Below are 27807 nucleotides of genomic sequence, written 5' to 3'. Positions count from 1 at the left end.
AAAATCAATTCTCCAACTTTCCACCTCCCCCCTCCGTTCTTTCATTTTTCATTACTTTCACTTGCTCGTATTACCCACAAACTTTTCCCATCCGTTTCAATAAAACATTCAAGCCACTGCATTATAAAGCTACGTTGTCGCTTCTACTAATGCTTAATAATAATAATACGATACAATAAATATATAGTATTTGTTAGAGCGAGCTGTGTGTGTGTGTGTGTGTGTCTTGTGAATAATGGCGAGTAGACGCGAAGGGTCGCTGATTCCTCCGAATGAAATAGAAACATCGGTTATTGGTGTTTCGATGACAATAACGTCCCGTAAAGTTGACATTCAAGGCTCAATAAAAGTTTAGTCGTCGTTGAAATTTCATAATACGAGAGCGTAGTTGAATTATACGCTCGCGGAACTATTGATTCCCGATTTCAGCAACTTCACTACTAACCGAGAGACCTTTTTATAGCAGCAGCAACGGCAACAGTATCAACAGCTATCTAAATCTATTTTTGATTGTGCTATAAATACAGTAAATATAAGCACTCGAGGCCAAATACGACTGCAGAGATTATAAACGATCGATACTGATAAAGTGACTCTTAAAATTCCTCTTTCACTAATAATCTGCTCCAGCTAATATTCTACAAAGCTATTTCAGGATTTAGTCTGTAGTATTAGTCGAACGGATAGGCATAAACCAATAACGTAATTGCCTTAACTTCGATTTTTTCGTCAAAACTTATAATTGCACACAAGCTAGAAATATTTATCGTTTACTGCTGATTGGTATTGAAGCTTTTCGAGTGGATGGGTTCCGGCAGAGTGCTGCAGCACGAGAGACTTCGACTTACGTGAGAGCTATAGCGAGCAGGGAAAATATAATTCAATAGGATAATTGCTCATCATGCTATTCCGACGTTCGAGTCTAACAGTAATAACTACCACGCTTTAACAGACGTATAATATCATAAATGTATGTTAGAATTTCGGAGAGGGAGAATGGAAGGAACATGGAAGATTCGTGTTCCAACGAGAAATTCCACTGGCAGACACCAACGGGATTTTCAATCGTCGACTACCCATCAATCATTCGGCCCTTTCGTCCTTTCTCTCTTTACTCCCGTGCACGGTCACCTTCAAAGGAGCAAAAACAGTGTCGGATAATAGAACAGAGAGAGAGAGAGAGAGAGAGAAAACAGTAAAAAAATATCTGGTGACTTAACGATAAGCGATCCGCGTTCTACAACGTCATCTCCCTTCATCCACTTTATCTCTCCTTTTCAATTGTTTCACCGTTGATTTGCCGAAGGCGCAAGTTTTCGTGGCGGATCTCGCAGCGCAAGAGCGTATATATCGCGAGACACCGGAAAGAATCGACGGGGGGAAATAGTGGCGGAGGAAGAGAAGGATGAGAGAAGGAGGGAGAGAAACAGGGGTCTGTAAAACGGAACTGGTGTACGTACCGGCGGGCACAAGAACGAAAACATTGCACTCCCTCGACCAACAAGCCAGGGTTCGCTGTAATTAGTTTCTGCAGAGCGAGAGTTGAGCCAGCTCAGCGCACCTATACACCGGTATTCATGGCCAAATACACAGAAACATACATAGGAAGAATCGCGGCGAGGAAAGTGTGTGTTGGAGGGAGGTGGGTAGGAGAGGGAGGAAGGGAGGAGAAGAGGAGGGGGGGGCAGAAGACAATTGTACGCGTGCCTGACACATTCTGGGATCTCTGGAATAGCGTACGTATATACATACGTATATATGTATAAGTTCTCGCACGAGGGCCCTCGTGTGAGTGCAGATTGAGCTTCTGGCGCTATTGCGGCTTGCTGATGGCGGAGGAGCAAATAGGACGCAATAAACACGGCACTGCATCATCCGTGGGCAACCCTTTATACGACGACGACAGGGAGGCCAGCGCTAAATCCCTAGGGATACAAGGCGCGCGCCACTCCCTAGCGACTCGTCCACTTCCGGTGCACCAATGCAAAAACCCGTGGTCGCCGCTGCAACAACAAAAAGAAGGCAAAAAATTTACGAGAGATTCTCCAGTCGTCCTGGTGGCTGGTCCCACAGTCGATCCTCGGCCAACTCAATGTTTGCTTATATATATGCCTTCACGGATATACGTCACACACAAGTCCGCTGTAACTTTTTTCTTTTCAATTTATCATCGATTTTTTTTTGTCCACTTTCTCCACTGGTGGACCAGATAGATACGCTTTGTGCGGACTACGCCTCACCCTCTTCGTCCTCCGTTGTTTCTCTCTAATATTTGACAATCTCCTATTGTCACTCCGTCGCAATTCGCAGCAATCATTTGGTTTACCTCTTGTTCTCGCAAAAATATTATTCTTCGAGTTTTTACAGAGAATCTTTCTCTTGTCTACCATTAACGTATACGTATGCACATTCTTATAATTCTTGCTGTGTTTTATTTGCAGCTATACGTGCTTTACTTAACCCGCGCATCTATTATGCAGGCTACCGTTTCATCTTTGTCTACTGAACGATATTTATTTCGGTACCGCGAATTAGTTTCCTCGACATCAAAGTGGCTGACAAAGAAGCGCAGCCGGAGAAAACTAATAAACTGTTCCTCGAACGCTTTGCTGCCGAGCTCTAAAAGATCGCACGGACACTTATAAATTTATGATAGCCTCACGAGCGTGACAGTTTGCCAAATGCGCCATCTTCGATCATCCCTTCTACGAAAATTATCTCAATGCGAAATATGACGTCATTTGATCGACCATTTTGTTTTTTTATTTGCTTCACGGATCCCTCAGCTTTCTCTTCGCTATAATCCGTCAAGGTTAATACCCTTTCAGTTCTCGACGAAATTTGCAAAAAACTCGTCATTCTTAAAGTCTTACAAAGTTTTCGTTTATCAATCCAAAAAAAAAATCTCAACTTTGGTCTATTGCTGGAGAAACGAGCTGGGAATTATTTGAAGAACAGCAGCGAAAGTTGAAGTTTAATGATGTCTTCCAAAGATACGATAATAATGGTGCTTGGAAAATAAAAGTATATATATATATATATATGAAGGATCTTCTGAGAAGGATTAGATTTTGGCACGGAATAAATCCGAGCTCGGGATAGAAAAATTTCGTAAGCTGCTGGGCTTTGGAAGAAGGGGATAGGAATATTTATACACGGACGCTTGGATAAACAATTGAACGTTAGCCTGTCGTGACTCTCGCCCACGCATGGCATTCCGTGGCAAATTCGCTGGAAATGAAGTTTGAGAGAGCGAACAGTGGGAGCTCTGTGTGCGAGAGAGCGAGCTGCCAGCTGGTGTCGATTCGAAGCCTCGCTGACTGTTTTGCTGGAAAAAAGGCTTCGTTGCCACTTGAGCGTCGACGAAAAATTTACGCGAGTGCGTCATTCCGCGAGAATGTCGATGCGCCCGAACTCTCTGACAGATGCGGGCTACAAATCTTGATTTACCACGCAATGGCTTAAACGCCAAGTTAGCCGATAACTTTCGCGATAAGGATGAGCCTGAAATAAAGGCGTCGAGTATATTTTCACACCAGAGGCTATGCAAAAAATGTATATATATATGGTGGGGAGATCAAAAAGGGTCAAGAAGCGCGACGTACGAGAGGACGAGTGCGGATAATTTTAGCTCGGGCGATTTAGAAGAAACGCGCGCGCGCGCGAAGGGGCTGCAGCCAGTGGCACAATCGAGTCATTGTCGCGAGCGGTTATCGCGCTTAAGCACTAAATATCTCATATACCAATGAATTTCACGCTTGGACAAAAATCATTTCCGAAAGAAACTGGATATATTAGGCGAGCCGTGGAAGCCAGCGAATTTTTTTGACCACGTTATAATCGCTTTTAATTGCTTCCCGGTCCTGGCTTATTGTAACTTGCGCGCGCGCGCACACACGTATAGGTAATATAATGACTAACACAGCGGCGTAATTGCTCGACACCGTCGAGCGCGCGCAAATTAATACCTCCTAATGTGACGTAAATACGCTTTGTGCTCAATTTCGCTTTCATCGTTAATAAACCATCGTCTTCTTGTCGGGGAGGGAGTAACGGAGTGGGGGAGAGGGTGGGAGAATTATTATTAAGCTCTCTTTCGAGGGCTGGCAAAATAAGCGCGAATCTCATTTAGACTCCTCATACCCGGCAGCTTGTGCAATCTCTTCGCGGTAATCAACGCGAAGGCGCGCTAATTGTGACACGTAAGGCGATTAAGCAAGCATTGTCGTTGGTTAATTAAGAGATGACTTGAACGCGCCGAGGTCGTCGCAACGTCGACTGGAAGGATTAATTATACCGAATTGCCGCGTGGAGATAAGCCTCCGGTTCCCGTAACTCGATTCGATCCTCTTTACAATCCTCTACTCCTCCTCCCTGCCACCCATCATCCACTCCCTCAACCAACATCCAAACTGCATCCACTTTCAGCTCTGGTCCGTCAAGGATTTACCAAATGTCAGAAACTTATAATCGCATATAGTGTAGTCTACTATACTCTATATATGTACATATATACAGAACGGATGGTATAGTTGAAATCAAAGATATAACTATATATAACCGTTCGGTTGTTTCAACCACAAATATCATTTCAATGTTTTTCGCTTTTGCATCCACGAGAACATTATTAATTGTTCCGTGGCGAAATTCGATAATTCACCATTTAAGCGGAATGATTAAATATAACGACAATGAAAGCTATACAGGTTGTATAGCTATACTATTTGCGGTACTTGATCAAATTATCCTATATTTACATTTAATTTAGCCAATTTTTTCGTGGACGCGCTCCTTCATAAATCACGATCGTACAGCTTTGGAACGATTTGTCGACTTCTCGGGAAATCATTGTACCCATTATATATATATACGTATATATATCCTTCGTTGTGGCTGGTTTATGTATTCGCAGCTTCTTTTCCGCCCTCCGATTGGAGGTTACAAATGATTCATCATCCAGTCGCATGACGGGCCACCCTACAGGCCCGTCATAATCAAAATTTCTCGCGCTCATTAATCATTACACCTCCACCCCCTGACCGATCTGCTTTCGAAGGTGCAGATGGCCGGATGGATTGTCCTTGGAAATAAAGAACAATAGAACGCTTTAACAAAGGCGCGGAATGTTATACATTGTTTTTTCCCGTAATTTTTTAGTGCTATCATTTATCATCCGGCGTTCCCCATCCTACGATACCAGCATTATTAGCTCATTAATCGATGAAAATAAAACGCTCGAGAACCCCGCACCGGTTCAAGAGCTTTCGTAAGAATTTATCAATAGAGCAAAAAAGGGATAGGTTACAGCACGGCGAATAATCCATTGTTAAGCCTTTTAATAACCGTTCTTATAAGAAAGTTTTGATTATGAGCGTTATAGGTGTGAAATTAATTGAATCCGTTCGCTATTTGTCTGAGCCGGAGCGTTAAATATTTGAAGCATTCTGAATTCTCGCGAAGCAAGCGTTTAAATTTTCCAGCTTATCGGCTCTAGTAATACAGGATTTTCGTAATAGCATTGCCTTGCTATTAGGTTATTACCGTTGAAGAAGCATATCTATTAGTCACGCTATAAATGCTATCAATCAATCCAATCTACGAATCCTTCTCATGTCTGTTATTATACTATCGCTTTATCTGCCATTCCGAATGTATCGCGTGCTGAAGATATCGATTAAACTTTGTCCCGATCAAAAAATATAATAGCTGTAAGAAACTTTCGTGTAAAACTATCAGCGTATTTGAAATATTAATCGCGCGACCCTATGGTTGCTATAATCTTGCTCCAAATAACAAAATGGTATACAATACACCTTTATAGTTCTTTATGTATGGGTTAGAGGAGAGCCTTGTTCTTTAAGACATTTTTAATTTTTTTTTAAATCTGAAGAATCTACCGATTAAATAATCATACAAAATTTATGAATGAAATTTGAAAAATAAATAGTATAGGGGAGACCGCGAGGCTAAAACTCAATACGTAAATATATATATATATATATGAATTCTTTTGATATTATACAATTCAATGAAATACATGCTGCAAATTTAGTACAAGTTGATCAACAGAAACATATAGTCAACTATCCCCAATCTCCACTATACATAAAAGAATATTAATAAACTATTTTCAGTAAGGTATTACAGCAACAATTGAACCAAAAGCATTCCAAGCTATATATATATACAAGGCTCTCTCCCCTATACATATATAATGTCGAAAGAGAGAGAGAGAGAGGAGCAGATATTCGCGAGATCCTTCGCGCGATTCGGAAAGAATCCAATAGTGCGGTCGATCGATAAATTTGAGAAGACAACTCAGCTTCGAAGTCGACTTCCAATTACGGGAATGCAATTATCTCGGAACTTTTTACCAAGCCGACGCACGTGGTAAACTTTCCAGACACTTCTGATAGAAAGGCGGTTACATACTTTGTCTCCTTTCCTGGGAAGGTAGACGAGTGGCATTGGTGAATCGTGCGGGGAATTGGTGGGGTGGAAAGTCTCGTTATGAGCCTCGCGTACCCACTAACGGGATGATCCTTTCCTAATCATCCCTATTACTTTAGTTAGGGGAAGCTTGCTCCAGGCATATGTACGTTGTTCCAGAAGGGAATTAGCAAATTCATCACTTTAATATCGATAGAAAAGTATACATATATATATATATATATATATACGACAAGCCTGACACATAGGAAGCAGATGTTGCTGCACAACTAATTTCTTGATTTTTGACAATTTTCTTCTATTGGATACGCGATGACTGCTGGGAGATCGGTTGATGGAAAGTATGTTCCAGCAGAGGATGCAAAGCGATACAAAGGACACGTGATACTTGTAAGAAGGGTGGAATCGGGGGCTCGAAAAGTCTCGTTATAAGTCTGAAGCAGGCAGTAATGGGATGATCCCTTGGTAATCACTGCTATTACTCGACGATAGGGTGGGGCGTGCATAGCTACGGTGAAATCGGTGCTCGGGGCAATCGATAATGCGAGAGGTGAGTAAAGGCGGTAAGGGTAGGTGCGAAATGGCGCTGGGGTGGGTTCGTCGAGGGAAGGGGGCTGAGAGGGGGTGATGACGGTTTTCCGCGGATAATGAGACTAGTCGATTTTGGGTTTGCAGGTTGAGAGCAGATCAAACACCGATGCTTCCAACTCCTAGCCAGATAACATTATGCGTAATGGCGCCATTTTCGTGCTACGAATCGTCGCGGTTTAACGATCGAGAAAATCACGCCTGACTCTCCCCGGCTAGTTACATACCTGCCTGATTTTATGTGCAAACATTTATCGCGCGTGCTTCAAACGTCCTCACCATCGGTCAACAATTATCCCCCTTGTCAACTGACGCTATATATATACAGATTTGAATTATACAACATCTCTCGAAAGAGAAAATACAGGAAAGAAAGAAAAAAACTAACCATAAAGCACAAACGTGTAGTGTCGCGAGATTAAAGATAGCATGCAAAACTTAAAATAATAATAAAAATAATAAAAAAAACATAGCTACATACAGGCACTCGTCTCTTGCAACTCCAACCATTTAAGATGTCAGCCAACGATGGTCAACTCACCTGAAAGAGAAAGAGGGAGAAAATTAAACTTCATTATTCGAACAAGCGATGACGCGTTAAGATTGCAAAACACACATAGACGCGAAATAGATGTTTTATAATTGATAGACTATTAATTAGCAAAAGAGAGTAAAGGGTGTGGGTGGGTGGCTTTGACGAGTGTCTGCCGAAAGTGATGAGGCTTTGGGTATAAGATTGAGAGCTGCGAGGCAGAGGTTTTTGGTGGATTTGGCTTTTCCAGCTTGCTGGCTTATATCGAAATGTAATTAGTGCTTGGTTTAATAAGCGACGTTCTGCGGTTTCCGCCTAAGTCTCGACAATGTAAACGGCGGTGGTCTGTTAACCGATACTACTCGTTGGCGTATTTCCGTTTAACGGGAGCTGCAGGAGGGCGGAGGTTAGGCTTTGCTGTGGTTGCGGCGAAGGTCGCGGCAGAAAACGTCGCTGCCGCACGTTGCACGCATCGTTGCTCGCCATTGAAGCTGTCCGTCGGCCGTCGAGCGCCGAGCGTCGAGCCTCGTAGCAAACCGAGTCTGCTTCGGACACGTACTGCAGGAAAATCTCTCCTAGCTCCCGTCGGCTAATGAGCGGCTCCTTCTCCAAACCGAAATTATTACCTCCCGAATTTCCACAGTAATTAGCGAGGCTTCTTGCGAAAATCAATTCTAGACAACGCAACTTCCCATTTGCGTTGATTGGCAACCTTCGTGCTTCCAAATTAACTCACACCTATGCATATGTATGTATGTATGCATTAACCAAACGCGACGGATAAGGGGCGTTGTGTCTATATATATATATATATATATTATACATATATACAGATATAGATATAGATATTATATTTATTTTATAGCACACACAACTATCACAGCTGGCATCTATTCGGCATCGTCGTTACACTCGCCCGCGCATTCGCTATTAACACCATAATTATTAATGGTCTTAATTACTGCAATCAGCAGAATTCTCGCCCACGAGCTGCATTTTCGATATATGGCGCTTCTGTTAAATGAAATACTCTCCGACTACAAACAGAGGCGAATCAATTCTACATTAACGTGGAGCGCGCTTCATTAATACACAGCGTTGCCAGGATTTAAACTAAATCCTCCTGATCTATATTTGCGTCTGTATAGGATATCACTGCAATTATTCGTATCCTTGAAACGACCTTCTTAAATATTCATTCACGAGAAAAGCTCATCTTCTGCCACTTTTCTTCAAGGAAAAAGTTTTCCGAATACTAATCACATTTATTATAAAGATAAATATATACGATCCTCATGTTTAATAATTATGATTTAATATGTTAAGGTTCGCAGAGCTGTTTATCGAATGATTTCGTAAGAGCAGGTGGATTGAAGGAATGTAGAGAGGAAAGGTTAGTGTTAGTACGGCGACGCGACTATTCGCGGTATGCGCATGAGCAGAACGGCAGTTCCTGTTCTTCCAGGGTGGGCTTGGCGTGTTTCTCGCTTTCCCTTCTCTCCTAGCCTCTATATATATATATATACGTAGCGTGCACACCTACACACATACGCGCGCGTAGATTGAAGCAGCACGGGCAGGCAGCATTTATGCAGCAATCCGTTGCCCTAGGTCGCAACCTTCCGGCGTGTCGAGCTAAGCAGACCGTGTACAGACAGCTGCAGCTGCACCATCCCTGGCGCTAGCGCCAAACGATTTCCGTTCTGACGATTAATCCCTGCTAAACAATTCCTCCCTCGCGCTCCTCGAAAACGAGAAACGACGCCACGCGAGAAAGCCCGATGGCCCACTAGTTCAATTTATTCGCGGATCTCGCATAGCGAATCGCGACAAAATCGAACAACAAAAGCGATTATTCCATATCCGCTGGAAATCACATTTTACCACTGGTACTCTCGCATTAAAGCCAAATTGTCCTCCTATTTCGTTACTGGCGTTACGGCTTTGAAAAACTGGGTCAGTCGGTAATTGCTTTTTCGCGAGAATTGCTTCTTTTCGTCCTGGAACGGAACTCGATTGGAAGTTTGGTCACTGATTAAAATTTGATTTCTTGGTAGAATCGATGAACTCTCGCGTGCCGCTATCGTCGAGAGTGCAGCCTGAACGATTCGCAAGATCGATCGACTTTTTTTTCGTCCATATCTCTGTCTTCCGCTTTAATACCCAGCACACCCTCTTTTTCCAAGTAATTAGCGTCGGAATATGCTGTTCGAACGTGCGTGTTCAAGTTTTGCAGTATCCTACCACGGTTATATATATAACCTTCGATAGGCGAATGCCTTCTATTCGGATACGATTAATAATTACGCGTCACTCATGCCTAGCTCTTATATATATATATATATATATATAGCATCGTAGCCCGCCAGAAACTTTCCAAAAGCTGGTACAACTTTTGTCACGGACAAGTTCGGGGCCCGAGCCGAGCTTCGCCGCCTTCAGCGGCTTCCGGTTCCGGTCTAGTCCCTTCGCGGGGAATACCGGGTATACGCAGCGGCGTATTGAGTAAATTGCGAGGAAATTAAGAGGCCGACAGTCGGTCGAGAGGACACATTTCGCTATCGTCTCTGAAAATCCTCTCGTCAAATTGTCAATCGCACACGCTCGTTACACTGCATGGCCATATTGGATTTTGCCCGTTATAGGTTAAATTGAATTGAGGTTGGAGCATCGTATGGCGTTTAGACGTAAGATCGTATTGGAGATCCACGTGCCATCGGCTGGAGAGATGATTAGCTGGCCGGGATTACAGTGGCGTAATCAAATCAGAAGCATTTCCAGGCACTAATTTGCAATATATTTGCCGAGGCCCTCGCGCGACGAGGGCGTCGCAGTTTACGTCAGACGCATTGGCCTCTGCGTGCCGGCGGCGCCGTCAGCGGCGGAGGTGAACGAGGCTCGCGTGAATCATCCATAGCAGCGCATCCAGTCTGCGCAGGGTCATCAATCGTCGATTAATTAGACGGAAATGGTCGATTTAATGGGTTAACGTTACGTGTTTCGCACGTATCTCCCTATCAGCGACGCTAATTAATGTAATAAAGCCGCGCGTATTGCGCAAATATTCTCAGCCGTAGGCACTTTTTATTGACAAAAAGTTAATTCCCCTCTCGCGCGCAACAATTTTCCGCAGGAATCTCCTCCCGTACTATTCGATGGATATAATTCGCTTTTGCCGATTTATCGCGGATATGATATCACGCGGGACTATATATGTATATACGGGGGTGGCAAGTACAGGAGACCGGAGGGAGAAATTTGCTCTATTTGACAAGATCAACAATCCAAGTTTTCCCATATATATATATATATATACATATATCCACATGCTCGTACGTTCAAGGTGCAATGGGATCGATGAATTGGTTACAGCGACGATGGAGTCCCGGACGGTGTTATCGTTGCCAAGGGGAATTTTTTCAAAGCCACCCTTCGTAGGGCAACCCTTTGAGGCAAATTGAATAGGCAAGCTTGACAAGCTGTGACGTTAATGCGTCTGTGTAGCCACATCCATGCTGCCAGCTCGGATAAGATTAAAATCAGGAGACCCAAGTCGGTCATTACGAACTACCGATGTCGGCAATACTTAGTTATCGGCCGAAATGTCCCGAGAAGGCTATCGGTTTCGACCGCCTTTGCGTCATTTCCCGGATAAACCAACGCGGTGTAAATATGTATATATATATATATATATATATATAATCTGCAGGCGAGCGAGCGACGATCCCGATAAGAGGGAGACGCGCTTGTCACTCTGCTTTCATTTGCACGTTAATTAAAAATAAATTCGTGACCGTCGGCTTCGCGAATCATACCATACCCAAAAAGCTACGGGCGTGATAAAGCGGTCTCTACTGCTGCTCCCGGAAGTCGCGTAACTCATTTTACCACTCTCCACTGACTTCCTTTTTCTCCTTTACCTTCTATACTATTCCGCTTCGCATCGTATTAAACTGGCTCCTTGGAATTTTTAGACTTTTTTTTTCTCTCTGGATAAAGCACGCGATGCGAATGAATATTCATTTTCATAAGATGAAATAAATATTTCTACGAACGCGAGAAACACTTGGAATTCGCTCGCTAATTTAATTAAGTTTTATCAGAGAGAGAGAGAGAGAGAGAGAGAGAGAGAGAGAGAGAGAGAGAGAGGAGAGTGAGTAGAAGAATATCTTGCTATGGTTCGAGATGGAAATAATAATTTTTGTCAGAACTCGCATTTCTAAAGTCTCGTCGTTTCTGTTCGGAGGCTTTCATAATCGTTGCGATGAATCATTGCGTTGATTAAGCTACGTCGAATACACGAGTGTTCTGGATGAATCAGTGGAAAATCTATTTCCAGAGTTGAGAAGGACGGAAAGCAAGTTGACGTACGTATTATATTTTATAGATATTGTACTACTAATATCGGTGCAGGATCCTGTCGATACACACTTACAAGGGAGAGCTAGGTATTAGTGTACGCTATATATATAGCAAACTATATTATATCTGCGGATTGTAGGAGAGCGTGAGAGGCAGCTAAACACGGATATCGGCTGAGCCCTTTCGTCTCATCGACGATTCCCTTTCCATCCATCCAACGCAGTAAGATATTGCCATGCAATTGCGGCGTACGTTTTGCGCGTGGACGTACATGGTGTGTATCGAGAAAACGCTAACTTTAGAGCTTTGCATTATTACTGATGGCTAAAGCTATATCTTGCTACAGTAGTACACCTATACCATATAGCCATCCATCCCCCTATTGTACTCATTTCCCCGCGTTCGCTTTATACAGCGCACTTATACCCAGGCTGAGACAGAAAAGCTTATAATAATTCGTAAATGGAAGCTCGGCGATTAAGGGTGCTTAACGGAGTATTGCCAAAACTTTTTTCTCGCTTTCATGCTTCATCCCTGGCTCCTACCCTATATACATATATATACATATAGACTGAGCAATTTTCTGGCGAGCTGCTATATCGTTTATCGCTACCTAGATTTAACATAAAGAATAAATTCGAGGAAAGTTTATTGGAAAAGATTGAATGAAGAAATAAAATTAAATGAATAAATAAGAAGGGAGGTGGGCCGATGATAATTACGGCTGGAGAGATAGAGGAGCAAAATGGAACGGAAGCAAGATAGAAGTTTGCGGGGTGGTTGATAAGGGCGGAAGAGTGGGCGAAACGAAAAGAGTGGAAGCAGAGAACGGAAAGAGCGAGTATCCCGCGAAACTACGCGGCGCCTTTATTAATAGTCCAGAAGCGCGTGACTGTTGTCGTTCTCTCGGTCGTAATTTTATTTTTCTTTGCCAGAGACAACTTGCGCGCCTCCTTTCATCTCCGCTCTGACCTCCCCACTGCTAGCTCGTTGCTCGATTTCTTCGCCATTCGTAAATCCTCGACGTTCAACTTATAAAGCTCGATATAGCTATCTCCGAACTCCTCCAGCTCGGAAAACGTCGTCTCAAACTAACTCGGCTTCAATTTTTTCTCACTTTCTCGTCTATCAGCTAATTCTCTTTTTATATTTTCTTAATCAATTTTAATACAATACACTTTTATTACACTATCTTTATTATTATCTCTCTCGTTGCTGCTATTCATACAGGGATTTGCTATTTTAAGGAAGAGTGACGCAATCGAGTGACAAAGCTTCGTTATGGCAGTATTAGTTAATTATCTTTTGGCACTGATAGCGGTTAATTATGTGGCGGAAACTGAATTGACCGAGCACGGAAGATCGGCCGGAAATGTTATCATTTGAAATTCGTACACCAACGCGCGCCTACGTATTTCGATTCTTTGGTCCGCGTTTAACGCGAAAGGAAACTGTTATACAATTTTAGTGTATATAACGAGGTAAATGGGTGTGTTTTAAAATTTTTATTTAAACTTATCAGACTGCTTTCGTGCATTGCAGGTATAAAATTAGTAGATGTTTCCTCGTCTGGTCAAATATCGTGGAAAAAATTGCCGAAGGTATTATATACCTACTTGTGGAAAATTCACTTTCAAGTTCCAAAGCCCTTTTGACGTTGGCGTTGGGGGCAAAAGGAATTTCCGATTTAGCGACGACTATCGTGTAGACGCGGCGATACAGAGGCCTAAAGCGTCAAGTCTGCTACAGGACACACGCGAAATTAACAGTGGACGCGCCGTGGTAAAATACTGGTGCGGAGTATGCTTTGATACTGTACAGTCGCAAACGCTGTTTGTGCACCGATAGACCCCTTAATACAAACTCAAACGATTCTCTCATTTTTTTGTCCTTTTTTTTGTAGACACAGTGGCATGCTTATATTTGTCGAAAATGAAATAATAACATTGGACGAGGACTTAAAAGAGATCGATACCTATAGAGTATACAGTTCTTTCAGGGCTTCCTGAAAAATTCGTTCAATTCTGGTTACGCTGTTCAATATCCGGTGTTTTGGGCCAATTGAGCTTTTCAGTCCGGCCAAATAATGAAAATCGATACGGTCTCACGCACAACGACGCGTGCATTAACTGCACTGGTGATGGTGAGTTAATTATCACCGATCCCATTATTTATAATAGTCATCTGCAATGGATGCTGCGTAAAACCCGCTGAAAGTACGCAAATAACGACCCATGAAAATATTAAGGTCGTCCATAAGCGATCAATTATTATTAATTATTATCCTCGAGATGAAATTAACGAAATAAAATAAAGTAAAGTAGAAAATAGATGACTTTTAACAAGGTCATAAATATAAATCAAAACAATAAAGTCGATAATTGGAATCAATGCGGGGAGAAAAAGAATCGTGAAATAATGTTCCGATAAATGGTTAATGAAGCAAGCTTTGATCGATGGAAGGTCAATAAAGGAAAGAATAATTTGAAGAATGGGTAAAAATGAAGAGAAAAAGTTGGGGAGAGTAGTCTGGAAGATGGCGATGAGAAATGTCTAGCGATTAGAAAATATTTTGCAAGATTGTCGGTTTTGTTGTGTCTTTTTTAAAAGCTGGAGGCGAGGGCGTAGAAATTAATTTCTGTCGAGGGACGAGGCGTCGATTATTGAAGCCTTTCGATATCATCGTGGATCATCGATGGTAAAGGCGAGCTAAGTAGCAACGCTGATTAAGAACGAACGTCCAAGCACAAAGCCGCCTGTCGTCGTTCGGCTCGTCGTTATATTAATAACGCGAAGCCGCAAGTCGCAAGATCGATGCCCCTTTCGACGATATCGAGAATGATTAATGGTGGCTACTGCTTCCTCTCCTCCCTCATCCTCTGTCTATACTCACTGATAGCTTCTCATATCGGAATTTCGCTCTTCTCTCTGCGCCTACTACGAAACTTAAACAAAATCGTGCAAAAGATTCGCGATAAATCTGTCCTGCGAGAAAAAATGTTCTCTTGCGCCAAATCGATATCCGACAGTATTCAACCGAACGTGGGAAATTCTGCGAGAATAGACAGACGTATGAATTTTTGTTCCGGGTAGAAACCAGGCTACTTTGAAGATATAGTTAGAACAGATCGATGATTATATTCACGTATATACAGTGTGCATCACGGTTCTTGTTGATCTATTTAATCTCACAGCTGCACGCAAGAACTTTGGAACTATGTTTCGCAGCTTGATAATAAATTTATATAATGAATAGAGTTTATTTAATGTTTATTCGTATATATAGCTACCGTGTAACAGGCGGGCCGACAATTGAACGCGCAGCTAAAAAAAAAAGGTGTATAAAAAATATTTTTTTAAACGTCTATAGGACTTTGTCAGCAGGACACAGCACTCGGTTCGTTCAGCAGCTATTTCTTCAATATCTTTTCGTTCACTTTCTTCTTGAACCGTAACACGTTCAAGCTTCCTTGTCAAGGCCAAGCCTTCTCTCCCGTCAGCTGGGAGATCAACGGTTCTCATTACTCAGCCATCTCAGCGTTTCCCAATAAACCCAGAGAGAATTCCTACTGCTCGACTAAAAATTCAATATTATTTGGCTTGAAACATTCCTCGGATATCGTGATGCAGATATATGTATATGTATAATTACAGGCGAGACACATGGAGGATCGAGAGTGTGGTAAGGTATTCAAAATTTCAGATGCAAGAAAAGTTTCAGAGTCATATATCGATGAGAAGCATGCAGACACACGCTTCGGGTAATTTATTTCAGCCCCGGCAACTCGAACGTTTGCGCACGCGTGCGGTCTCTCTTGGTTTTTTCACCGGAAATTAAAACCTTTTTTGCCAAACCTCCAACGAAGAAGCCACGGAATCCGGACGTTTTTATGCGTTTTCGTTCCTGACTTGGCCTGCTTGATCTAATTCCTGCCTTCGGCATCGGAAGACCGCGTATCCCATTTCAAGAATAATTACCAGTCGTTACTTCCTGCCACAAAGAAGCCGCCAGTTTCACGGCATGGAAAACCCTGTTCCATTACAGTGTTTTGCAAAGGGAATTAATTTTTGTCCAGAGAGCACCATAAGAGCCGCACATACAAGGCCGTGCGAATCTCGGGCACCGGGTCGCAGTGCGCAGGTGCGGCCCTGCACTTTACCTAATTCGGAAACCATTTCCTCCTCTGCTCTGCTTGATCTTGATCGTCGATGTGTCTTCGAGGAAAGGTAGCAGGTGCGTTCTACACATAATTAATTCATATCATTTACATTCGTTGTATTTGGAAAAAAGAATTTTTTGCGTTTATATATATATAGAAAAGAGTGACGGGGCTGATCTCGAAGGTCTTCGAGATCCAGGATTTTTGTTGCTGAGTTGTAATAAAGTATCGAGTTGGAGGGAGGAGTTGCCAACAGGTCGAAATTAAGGTGTAATTGCATTATAATACGGTTATCTAAGCCGTGTCCGGAGAATGAGTGGGTGAAGGGGGTAGTAGCGAAGGAAGAAGGGGGGGGGGGGGGAGGGAAAAGGGTCTAGCAAAGGCGAGATGGTCTACTTTGGAGAAGCGTGGAGAGGTTCGTCGGGGTCTGAAGGGGCTGAGATAGCGAGCGAGGTGCCTCGCTCGGAAATTCAAACTGCTGCTTCATTACCCCGTAGATGCAAAACGAGCAAGGAAGGAGCACCGCGAACGACCACCGCCAACGACCCGGTTATACCTTGAGTTTCTTGCAGTAACCACAGATCGATATCCTTCCGAGCACCGAACAAGCCTTGGGGAGGGGTCACCCTACCCCTAACGGAAGGTTATAGTATATATATAGCTACGTATTATACCGAAATACCAAAACGTTTCTTGACCTCGTGCTAAGGGCTCCACCGAATAAACCCATCCTCGCGCTTTTCATTTTCAATCTCTGCGACTTGTGCAGATATTGATTTTAAGAGCCCGGGGCAATGGCCTTCGCCATCACCGAAAATACAAACGGAAATAAATCGAACGATGAGCAGAGCGGAGCCGTCTTACCGCTATTGATCAAGTAAGTAGAAAAAAAGTCTCCGGGGTAGAAAAGAAGGCTCGTAAAAATATACGAATAAGCAACGTCCACGCGTAAGATGAGAATCGGTGCAGGGTTAAAATATGCGAACGCGGCAAAAGGATTGAAGTAATTGCGAGTTAAGGGTCATGAGGGTGAAGGAAAGAGAAAAGAGTCTATATAGATAGGAGAAAGTATAGGAAAAGAATTTCGAGAGGTAATGCTGATTACACGATGGTTGGTGTGGGTATGGTAGAGTAATGTAGTTTGGCTGTTAGGCAAGGAGTGCGGGGGGGAGCGCAGAGTAGCTCGATATCGGGACTATCCTTTGGATGGTAGCTCATTGTTTCTTTCGCGCAAGCCACATGCCGAGCATTGGAAGCGAGTCTGTCGAGATGTCGCGCGTATTGTACGCGACAGCAGCAGCCTCAAAACGTTTCAATGGCTTTGCCAAGAGATACAAAGGACTATTAACTCTTTCAACTACTCGCCCCCTGATTAAATGCTTTTCGTTTTTCCGCTACTTCACGAGATTACCTTCCTTCTCCTGCCGGGGAAACTTATCTCTCCCCGCCGTTTTTCTTTCTGCTAAATACTATAATGGATTTACGTATCGCCATTGTTCCTGTAATTTCCTTCTCTGAATGCTTTGTGCCGTTCCTCTCGCTTGCTCCTTCTCCCTCGCTATACCTTTTACTCACAACCCATGAATAATTCTAACGAATTATGTTATCCACGACAGACGGATCGTAATGTAATATATGCTACGTGAAAGCTAATCTTTCTCCATCAGATGGGCCGATCGAGAAATTCGTCCGAGTAAAATTTCCAGCCTTAATTTAATGATTTCATGGATTGGAGTTTGTTCAATGAATCGTCGTCGGGGGATTGGATGGAAGAGATTAGCTTTGCTTGGAGATGCGATATATCGATAAATCTATCGTACTGTTGACAATGGGGTAAGTGGAAGGTAGGGGAGCGGCAGGTATCGAGTAGAAAATAGGCAGTGCGCGAGGGAAGAGGGCGCTGCGACTCAAAGAATACGCGAACTCACCGGATGGAATATACTGCGAGTCCGGCCGGCCGGCGAGTAAGCGAGTGAGCGCGTAGGGCAAACGTAGATCAAAGAGGCTATTCATCGTCCTCCAGCAACATAGCTTCGTGTACCAGTAAACGCTATAGCAACCAGCCCTCGTATCAACGTTATTACTTCGACCCCCTTTCGAGAGACCTGCTGTCTCTCTCTCTCTCTCTCTCTCTCTCTCTCTCTCTCTCCCTCTCTTACTTTAACTTATATTATATATATATATACCTATTCCCCCTTTCGTTAACCAAGCACGATTCTCCACCTAATTGGTCCAGCCCTGCCGCTATCCTCGAGTCCTTAACGTTACGTGTATATCAAGCCAGTACTTCGACAATTATCCTATTCCACGAAAGCCCGCAGAACCACAAATCTTACCGCATTCCCATGCACTGACTTACGTTCCCCATTGACGTCCCCCCTCGGGGGAAATGCAAAGAATCCTAAATGATCCTAAACGAATCCTATATATGCTTGATATAAAATCTCCTGCACAGTTTATGTATTTATATATATAGGAAATAAAGAGTCTCTCGTTCTCGTAGCATTGTTCATGCAAACCTCTAGTGCCAGACCTCTCTTATTCTCTCGATTCCTGACTAATTTCCCTATTGATTGGTTTGGTAACCGTTATAACGCTGGAAACCAATGCGATAATAAACCTTGAAATTTCACAATTCTGTCGTTATTATATAAACATGCTGCTTCCTGAAAGAGTTCCCATATTATACAATTACAGATAACGTAAAAAGCCTAAACACTCGACGAAGCATCGAGCAGTTTAAAGATATTTATTGGGCAGTTTCATTGATCTACTCCCTAATGTTTTTCGAATGAACTCTATACAGACAGTGTTAGAAGTTGAGTAAATATCACTAGTGAAATAATATGAAGCCTCTAAATGATGAAGAGCTACAAATACACGCAATCCAGCTTAATTTGGATTTCACTTTACATCAAGATCAACATTACTGCATGATCCCTCGGGATGTGTGTATCCTGCTAGCTGGCGCCGCGGTGGTTTTCATCATCCAGCTAATTAGTTTCGCCAATCTAGTCAGGTTACTGCTGGAGCTCACTGTACATACACGCGGAATAATCGAAGTCATCGAGTCCGTTTCGCGCGCTCTGCATTTTGACGCAGGAATTTCTGTGGTGTCTCCGCATCGTTGGTATAGGCTGGGTGTAATCGTAGCTGTTAAGTCGGTATAGTCTCTTATATGCGGCAAAACTCTGGAGGGTCGTGGAAGATCGCGTGCTCGCCGAGGAACTGGGAATTGGGTTAGGATATCTCCGGCGAGTGGGGTTTTCGCAGACACGAATATCGAACGGTTTAGCCTCGTGGAAAGTGGAAAGCTGACCAGTGGCGAAAAACGAATCTGACGAGCCGAGAGGGCGCCCCTATCGCTGCTGATGGGTCCTCGATCGATCTTTGGCAATGCTCCAAGTGCTTTCCTTTTCCTCGACCAAATAAGGGACGGCTACTCGGAATCGAGTATAATACACCTGCATTTTCAGGCTAGAATTATGATAATTGCATTTACCTGGAAAAACTTTCATTTTTCATCGCGAAATTCTCTATAAAAAATTTGCAATAGGAAGATTCCTCGTGGAAGGATTTAACGTGCACCTGTCGCTATCCGTTTTAATTTAAAGTCATTTAATCAATGCGCTCAGGCAGCATTGAATCAAAACGTCCAGCTCGGCCTATGTCAAACGTTTCGCAGGCGCGTGTGTTTAGCTCCGGGACACACGCACCTCCACAAATCACCCAGATCCCCTCCCGCACAATGAATTAATCAGCCAGAGTGATGAGGGATACCGCCCCAAACTCCCATTTCGCCCAACCTACGCAGCAGCGACGTTTCTCTGTAAACCACGTCGATGCTGGATAGGATAGTATATAGCTATATGGTACACAGCTATACTGTATATCGGTCCAGTGCACGATTCACACGCGCGCGCGTTCTATATACCACCGGAACTTTGATTTACCCGAACGAAAAGCGTTGCTTTCTGGCCTGCTCGATATAATGAAGCGGCCGGTCTGCTGGCTGGGCGTCGGATCGACCAAAATCACGCATTACTTTTCATTCCTGATGGTCGACGACGATTCATCAAAGCTGTTTAATTACCACTGGCTGCTCGCCCGCGCAAAACCCTTTCGAAAACTTCCGGATTGCATTGATCCAACGCTTCGCAAGTTCCAGCTTTCATCAAACTTTCCATCTGATATAGCTTCTCTTTCTCATTGCAATCTTTTTCATTGCAAACTCCGGCACGAATCTATCGATTATTTATTTAATAGCGACGGTGCATTCCAGCTTCACGTGAAAACTTTATTCCGAACGCACACTCTTCTTCTCCGACTATGCTTATTAATAGCACACTGTGGTCTACAAAGTTTGCCAGAGTCCTCGATTAATCGTAAATCTATCGATGACCGGCACAGAGCCATTTGGGAACGTCCAAGAAATCCCCACGAACATCCCAGTTTCAGCTTGGTCGCGCGAGAACTGAATCTCGCATTAATAACGTTCCTGGAAACACGCGTTTTCAGCTGTTTCGCTTAACAGGCTGATACCGACAACTTTGCCCGGAGGCTGCAATGTATTTTCGACTCGATAACTTTGTTTAATGCTGCAATGTTAACAGCAGTTTTCCACAACTCCCACAAGCTCCATCAATAATGCTATTACGAGCCTAAATACCACCGAGTTTTTCATCTGAACACTTTACCCGCTTTAAAAACATCTGCATGAATTATTAAGTGATTTAACATAATGAGGAAGTTTTATGTGCTACATCAAATAACTATATAGATACGTATAGGTGTATATAGCTCAATATGCGAGTCAGTGATTTCCAAGACCGGAATTACTAACCTGTTTAGAAGCAGTGAGATATATAAATTCCAATCTTTTCCTTTAAGATTTTTTCACATTTCTCATCAACTTTTACAATTCTTGCATACGTACGAATTAACGCTTAGAATTTAAGGTATCCAAATTAAGTAAATTTTCAATCAAAATAACAACAATTTTGGACCAAAATGTATGTGCTATAAGGAAATAAAGTTAAAACAGTTTGTTATATTTTCCGAAGATAAATCGGCTTCTCTTTATAGCAAGCTATTAAATATTTGATATCGTATATATGTATCCTATTTTATCGTATAATACTATATTATATTTTTCGAATTTTCAAAGCGTTAGATTTTATAAAAGAAATTGAATTTTTGAACAATTGAATTATTCTCCCTTTTATCTAAATAAAATTGTAAGCTTATTCTACATAGAAGGGGTGGTAGTTTTTGTCCTTTATTTTTGAAATTAGTTTTCTGTCCAATTCTTTAATTCTACCTAACATCTCATCTGTAGCTTTTAAATAAAATGCTCTAAAATTCTTGAATTTAAACCTAAATTAAAGTCACAATCTTGAATAAGTTATTATAAATGTTGTATAATTCTAACTTCAGACTCGTATAAGCAATGCGATCCCGACAACCGTCGCATGACTTTTGTTGACCACAAAAAAGAATTCTCGCGAAAAAAACTATAAAAGTCTCCTGTACGTATCCAAATCATATAAGAAGGAAAGACAATTGTAAAGAAAACCCTAATAAAACGAGAAAAGAGATACGTAGGAGAAGAATTTCTTATATTGGCTGGACGGAGATATCGAGAGGCATCTCTGGAGCACTTTGCTCGATAATCGAAAGTCGCGCATTAGTTCTAGACGATTAACGCGAGAGAGCTCGAGCTGTATTTATTGGGAATGGCACGCGTCCGTAGCGATTTAGAAAAAGAGATGGAGGAAGAGCTGGATGAAGTAGTGAGAGAAAGAAGAAACATAAGAGGGATGAGAAGAATAGAGAAGAAGTGGAAGTGGAGAATGTTCTCTGGCAGAGTTTTCTTCGAGCGAGGATTACTTAACCCTGTGCTGGCTAACTTATCTAACCCGGGGCAACGTAACTCGTGCGGCCCATGGTTGTCAGGCAAGCGAACCGGTTATGGCCAAGGAATCTGTTTCTGCTCCCACGCGCCTTCTCCCATCCCCGATTTTTTGCTTTGCCCCTTCCAGTCGTACGGTTCGCACACGCCTGCCCCGGGATCAGAAATTACCGCTTCGGTCAACGTGCATTGACCGGCGTGCGAGTATACGATGCAACCGAGCGTGACCCTCAACGGGCTAGTCGTCCATGACCCCCTAGCAGTTAGCTGCCTCGTAGACGTGCTGCATTTTCGTCTATTCACGTCCCTCGGTCTCGTGTTTGCCTCTCTCTCTCTCTCTCTCTCTCCCTCCTTCCCTTTATCGTCCTTTGCCTCCTCGCCCGCACGACTCCACACACCTTTACCACCATACCACCTCTGCTTCTCTGTCTCGCTCTCTATACTATATATACCACTCTACCCGAGAAGCCTGCAACTGATCGATATACAACCCGTCTCGATTCGCTGACTACGTTCTGCGAGTCTTTAACAGTTGTTAGCTCAATTTAGCCTTACAAAGACTTGCTTTGCCTGCCACGGATAGTTCTAGTTAATAATCCAATGTTTAATGATGTGTTGCGATCGAACTTAGCGATTGTATCGAATAAAGCTATCATTCACACTCCGACACGAGTGCACATTTATCGGTAGATGTTTCGGAACCTCCTATACATAGTGTGTATATATATACGTGAGACTAATGAGTTACGTCCATGGAACTGCGATCGACTTTGCGTCATTAGGCCACGCGCAGGAATGAATCAACGTTTTTGCCAATGAGGAATTTTACAAAGGGATGGAAATTGATAGTGCGCGCTATATTTAGCTCGTTGGGTGATTTGTTGCAGCGTCCGACTGACTGAGATTAATCGGTGGATAACAATGAAATGTAAACTCACGTCTTACAATCGGCTTAATCGATCGACGATTGACTCACCTGAAACAGAGAAAACAGGAGCGATAAATAAGTTGTATATAGCGTACGGCTGTATGCTTGGTCTACAGAGATATATATATATATATATAGCATGTAGTCAGAGGGAATTAGGAACGTTTCAATTGAGGCGAACGAGGCGGTGCCACACAGGACGCGCACAGTTGGCTCGCTCGGACTAACTGCAAGAAATCCACAATCAAGGAGAGAATTCCGCTTTCACAAAGCGGAGCGTGGCATTTTAGCGCACGAGCGCTTACGGTACTTGGCACGCGACTCTAGCTTCATCCAGGGCTGCCAAGGAAACGCAATTGCGACTTCATTGTCAGGCGAAAAGAAATTGATTAGCCGGATTTAGAGATACGTGACACCGGCAAGTTCTTGCCCTCAGCGAGAGATCCGCAGCAGACTTTGGCTTGTCAGGATGCGCGGGACAAATGAGAGGAATACTGATGCACAGAGTCAATCGCCAACCGAGACGCGAACGGAGTCGTGGAAAAAAGACCAGACTCGTTTGCATCCGGCTAAAGAAATTAGACGAGCTCCCCTCCCTCCCCCTACTCTTCTTCCCTCTCACGAGACTTCCAGTCGCATCCCCTCGTTTCATTCAATTTACCAACTATTGGCTTGGAGAATCCAGTGTGGCCTTGTTGTAACAAAATTTCCCTTTTTTATACAGAATTCCCTGAAAAAAGGGCTACCATTAATCAATCGCGTCATTGTTCAAAATTCTACTGTAAAGTTTCTTAACACTGTGCTGCTATCTCTCTCGATCTCTTCATCTCTACTTTTTTTTCTGTTGCTGGTCGATTGGATAAATATACATACGCTTGATTGAAATCTCCCACGAAACCTTCTATCGCGTACTTTCTCGGAATCGAATCTGGACGAAGAAATTATTAACGGCGAGGAATTAAGACGCGGTAGATGTGTATGGTAAACGTCAATTTTATTAGCGAATGATTTAATGGAAGGTTGGAAGATTCTGAGGGGAAAATGTGTCAAAGTCGAAATTGATCGGAATATAACGACGCGATAATGGATAGGGTGAGCGATTAGGGAAATGCAAAGGAAGTTTAACTGTGTTTTCCTGTGAATCGAAGCAAGTTTTAGTGTATCCGCAAGGTTAGGCTTGGAATGACGACGGGACGCGGGAGAGCCTGTGGCAAGGCAGGCATCGACCGCGCGAGTCCTCGAAAGCGTCTGGTGTGCAGACTGCAGTGTGCACGCCATGTACCCCTAAACACGCGATTCTCACCACTACACCGAAGCCTCCACAGTCCTTTTTCGCGACGATCACCGAGTCCTGCACTCTTCGTAATCGTCTCCGAAGGTCAACGGCCTTCTTCTTGTAATTCTGCACGACGTGTCGGTATTCATGTTTTCTCCTCGTGCCTCGCTCACCTTTTTCACATATTACACTTTTATTCTCAAGATTATATATGGCTTTTAGCAGTCTGCTAACTGCCACGAGCAAAATCTATACTTTTACTTGCAATAAGACTTTTCCAGGAATTTTTCATCATTGACGTTTCTTCCATTTCTCACTATTATATACTGCGTGTAAGGTACATATGGATTAGCAAAGCCAAAGGAGATTTTTGACGAGATAGATCTTGTTATCTTACGGAGAGAATTGGAAGCTACCCTGGATCTTCAGCAATTTACATTGTACTGGAATCTCCTATTATAAGCCGGGCCATGGCTTTCGAAAGGCACAATTTACACGCTTGACCTGTTAGCGCTGTTAACATACAATAAGTTGGAGCTTCTCGAAGCCATCGGATTAGGATTCAAGGATACCCGGATCAGAAGCTAATATCTATTCACCTTAGAAGCCAAAGCTAAGGATTTCAATCCTAAAATCTGCGGCTTTCTCATCTCGTTATATTCAGAATTTTCATCTATCATTCATGAAAGTCTGTAGATTTTACAAATTTATGTAATCTTATAAAATTTCCGCGAGGCTGCTCAAACGTCGTTATTTCGTCTGGCGAATTTTCCGTGCTGAATGCGCAGCTATTGGATTTTGTTTATCCATGGATGGTGAAAATGTGGGGAAGCTGGAAGCTTGGAGGGTTGCCTGCTGCAGGTTCTCGTGTTACTTTCGGACAAAACGGTGAATTCTATCGGGAGAAATCTCGGCTGCCCTAGCTGCAACTCCAAGGGGCCAGCTGACCCTGTCCGATCGTGCCGAGACACCCTTTTCTACGGAATCACCCTTCGATAGTGTCGGATTTCCTCGAATTTTCGCCACTGACGAGGGAGCCCTCAGAGACTTCCGTCAAAGTGATGCCGGTCTTGTAACGGAACGCGAATGCCACGTGACAAAAATAAATCACACAACAAAAACCGATTAACCTCGTTTCCTTTATTTCTTGAATTCCGGAAGAGACATACAATTTTCCCTTTATTTTTTCTCCAGCAGCTAATCGCTCAAATTTGTTTTAAATTATACATTAGAGAGGGCTGATTGTTTCTTTTTTGGCTTGGAACGTTGTTTTTGACTTAAGTAGAAGCGAGTAGACTCGCATTAGACAGAAAGACTAGCAAAGGACCACTCTGTGCAGAATTCGAAGCACTCTAGCAAAGTAATTTCTCTTGTACGCAGGCTCTGCCACCCCCGAACGCCCCAGAAACCTGCAGAGAGAAAGAGAGAGAGGGAGGGAGAGAGAGAGATAGAGAGAGAGGTCTGAGAGAAGAGCTCTAATTCCAAATCAATTTCTGCATGATGAATATTACAACGGGCCACGGAAATAAATAAAGGATCAGTAGGAATCCAGGAATCTGGCGCCAGAGGGTCCCAAGAACTATTCTTCTTATCTCCAACTACGAGATACGCTCGATAAATCGAAGCTTTTAGCATGTGGGGAGATCATTCAAGTAAAAATGAGATTTCTCAGACTGTCGGATCTTTAATCCTGTAACATTCATTATCTTATTTTCTTTGTTTGTCTGATCACCGGAGGCACTAGATTTTCTCCAATTTCGATAGTAATTAGTTTCCCGGCCTCCCTCTACTTCTCTTAATTATATTACCAATAAATCGGGAAATAAAATTAGGAGGGTCTCCTCTAATAAAAGCACACACTTACATCTTCATTTAATCTTTATTCGTATAAAAATACTATTTCCCGATATTTCAGGAAAGTTTGCAGTGATTTGCAGCTTCGTATCAGTTATCTTGTTTAATCTTTTTAACAAAAAGTTATGAAAAATTTATGAAATTTTAACTATATAGAGATAAGCTAAATTTGAAATGTAATTTATCGTGTTCTTCGAATGTCAAATTTAAGCAACGCATGATTGTGAATAAGACTAAATTTCTCCTTCACTCTCACTACATTTGCTGATTAAATCTTTGTGAGCCATTTTGTCCACACAAATCCTTATATACAAACTGCACTCACTATCGACAAGGAGTTCATGTTTCATGCAATGTATGCATGGGACAAATTTACCGTGTGCTTTTGAACTTAATTGGCTTTCGAATACTCTAGGATAGACATTTCTGTCGATTCCACTGCAATCTTTTCAAATATCAATGATGGAAATTTAATTGCAGCAACTCTATTCGTGTAATTGTATTGTACAAATTCCGCAGTGTTGCTATTTTTAAAAAAACTAACTTTACATATGAGCTACGTCCAACCTCTTATAAATATACCACATTGGAAATGAAAATTCATTTTTCTCGAATCTATGATTAAAAACCTTGACTGAAATATCATTTGTAATAAACGAGTGAAGCACGAATGATCGATTATCAGCGAGTTTTGCAAAAGTCAAAACGGGGAAACAAGCATTGAGCGTTGTTAAAAATGAAGTGCGAGCAAAGTGGCGATAACTGTGAAATATCGACGCATCAAACTAAATTTATATCGCAGAGTTTTCGAGGGACGAATCGTAAAGGGGATGGTTCGTATGGGAACGGGACAGTTGGATGGATTAACAGTGGATCTCGCTAATAAATATAAAAGGAGAGGATCCGCGATCAGTCCGCTGGACTAACGGGACTCGCAGTTGTGATTAAGGGTCTCGATTTATAGAGTCCTTGTGCCGAGAGCGTGTGTCCCGATACACCAGGACCGACAGCGGTAGCTCGCGTACAATATAAATTATCGAGTCACTTGTTTAGCCATCTGATGTACATTCACGGCTGACACTAATACTCCCTACGTACACTTATTCCTGAAGCAATGCAGCATCGATATTTCTCGCGATCGATCAAGGTATATACAAGATGTCGGGAAGAAAAATATGTGCGAGAATACACGAGCGCTTGTGGTCGTGAGGTGGTGGGGGTGGAACGAATGAGACGGGAGAGTATAGCAATCGGCACTCGAAGATATCTAAACGAGCAATTTCCACCTACACGCACGAGCGAATCAAAGATCATAAATCGCTGCTTATCTAAATTGGACAGTTTCGCGCTTCGAGGGCAATTACTGCTAGGCTGTGAAAGAAAAAGTGGCATCGCCTCCGAGTTATCCGAAATCAGCGAATTCGGCGAATCGAAGAAGCGTCGCTCGCGATGCCTCCAGCGGTGGGTACTTCGTGAAGTGTGCGTGGATGAGATAAGCAGAGAGAGAGAGAGAGAGAGAGAGAGAGTGAGCGAGGAGGCTCGGGTTAGGCCTAATCAAATTGTAAATTCGCTAAAAATGCAAATTCAACGAATCGACCATCTCGCACGCGACGCGCGCCGTGAGTGCGAATGCGAGAAGGCATCTCCTCATTTGCATACACGCCTAGAATGGCAACCATTCCGTTCAACTCACCTCAAGCAGCACACCGTACCGCCCCCGGCCCGCCACGCCGCCCGCCATCCGCC

The 27807-nt window shown here is 43.0% G+C and overlaps 1 protein-coding gene across 5 annotated transcripts in view; it reads right to left on the bottom strand.

Moving 5' to 3' along the window:
• Positions 1-27807, bottom strand: part of Ten-m (teneurin transmembrane protein Ten-m) — a 388572-nt gene that overhangs the window by 84114 nt on the left and 276651 nt on the right. The window contains exons 2-3 of one of the 5 annotated variants that reach the window (XM_066736569.1): positions 22942-22979; positions 7520-7579 (exon numbers count right to left, since the gene is read on the bottom strand). The exons of the other annotated variants lie outside the window; for them this stretch is intronic. Of the exons in view, the coding sequence (XP_066592666.1) occupies positions 7520-7548 (29 nt within the window). The 5' untranslated portion in view covers positions 7549-7579; positions 22942-22979. The remainder of the gene's footprint in view (positions 1-7519; positions 7580-22941; positions 22980-27807) is intronic. 5 annotated transcript variants of the gene reach the window in all.

The sequence above is a fragment of the Prorops nasuta genome, unplaced genomic scaffold (genome assembly GCF_024137725.1).
Source record: "Prorops nasuta isolate Cenicafe-Biocafe unplaced genomic scaffold, Cenicafe_Pnas_1.2 PNAS00015, whole genome shotgun sequence".
NCBI classification, from domain to species: domain Eukaryota; kingdom Metazoa; phylum Arthropoda; class Insecta; order Hymenoptera; family Bethylidae; genus Prorops; species Prorops nasuta.
The sequence above is the reverse complement of the archived record's forward strand: the minus strand, read 5'-3'. Positions and strand labels throughout refer to the sequence as shown.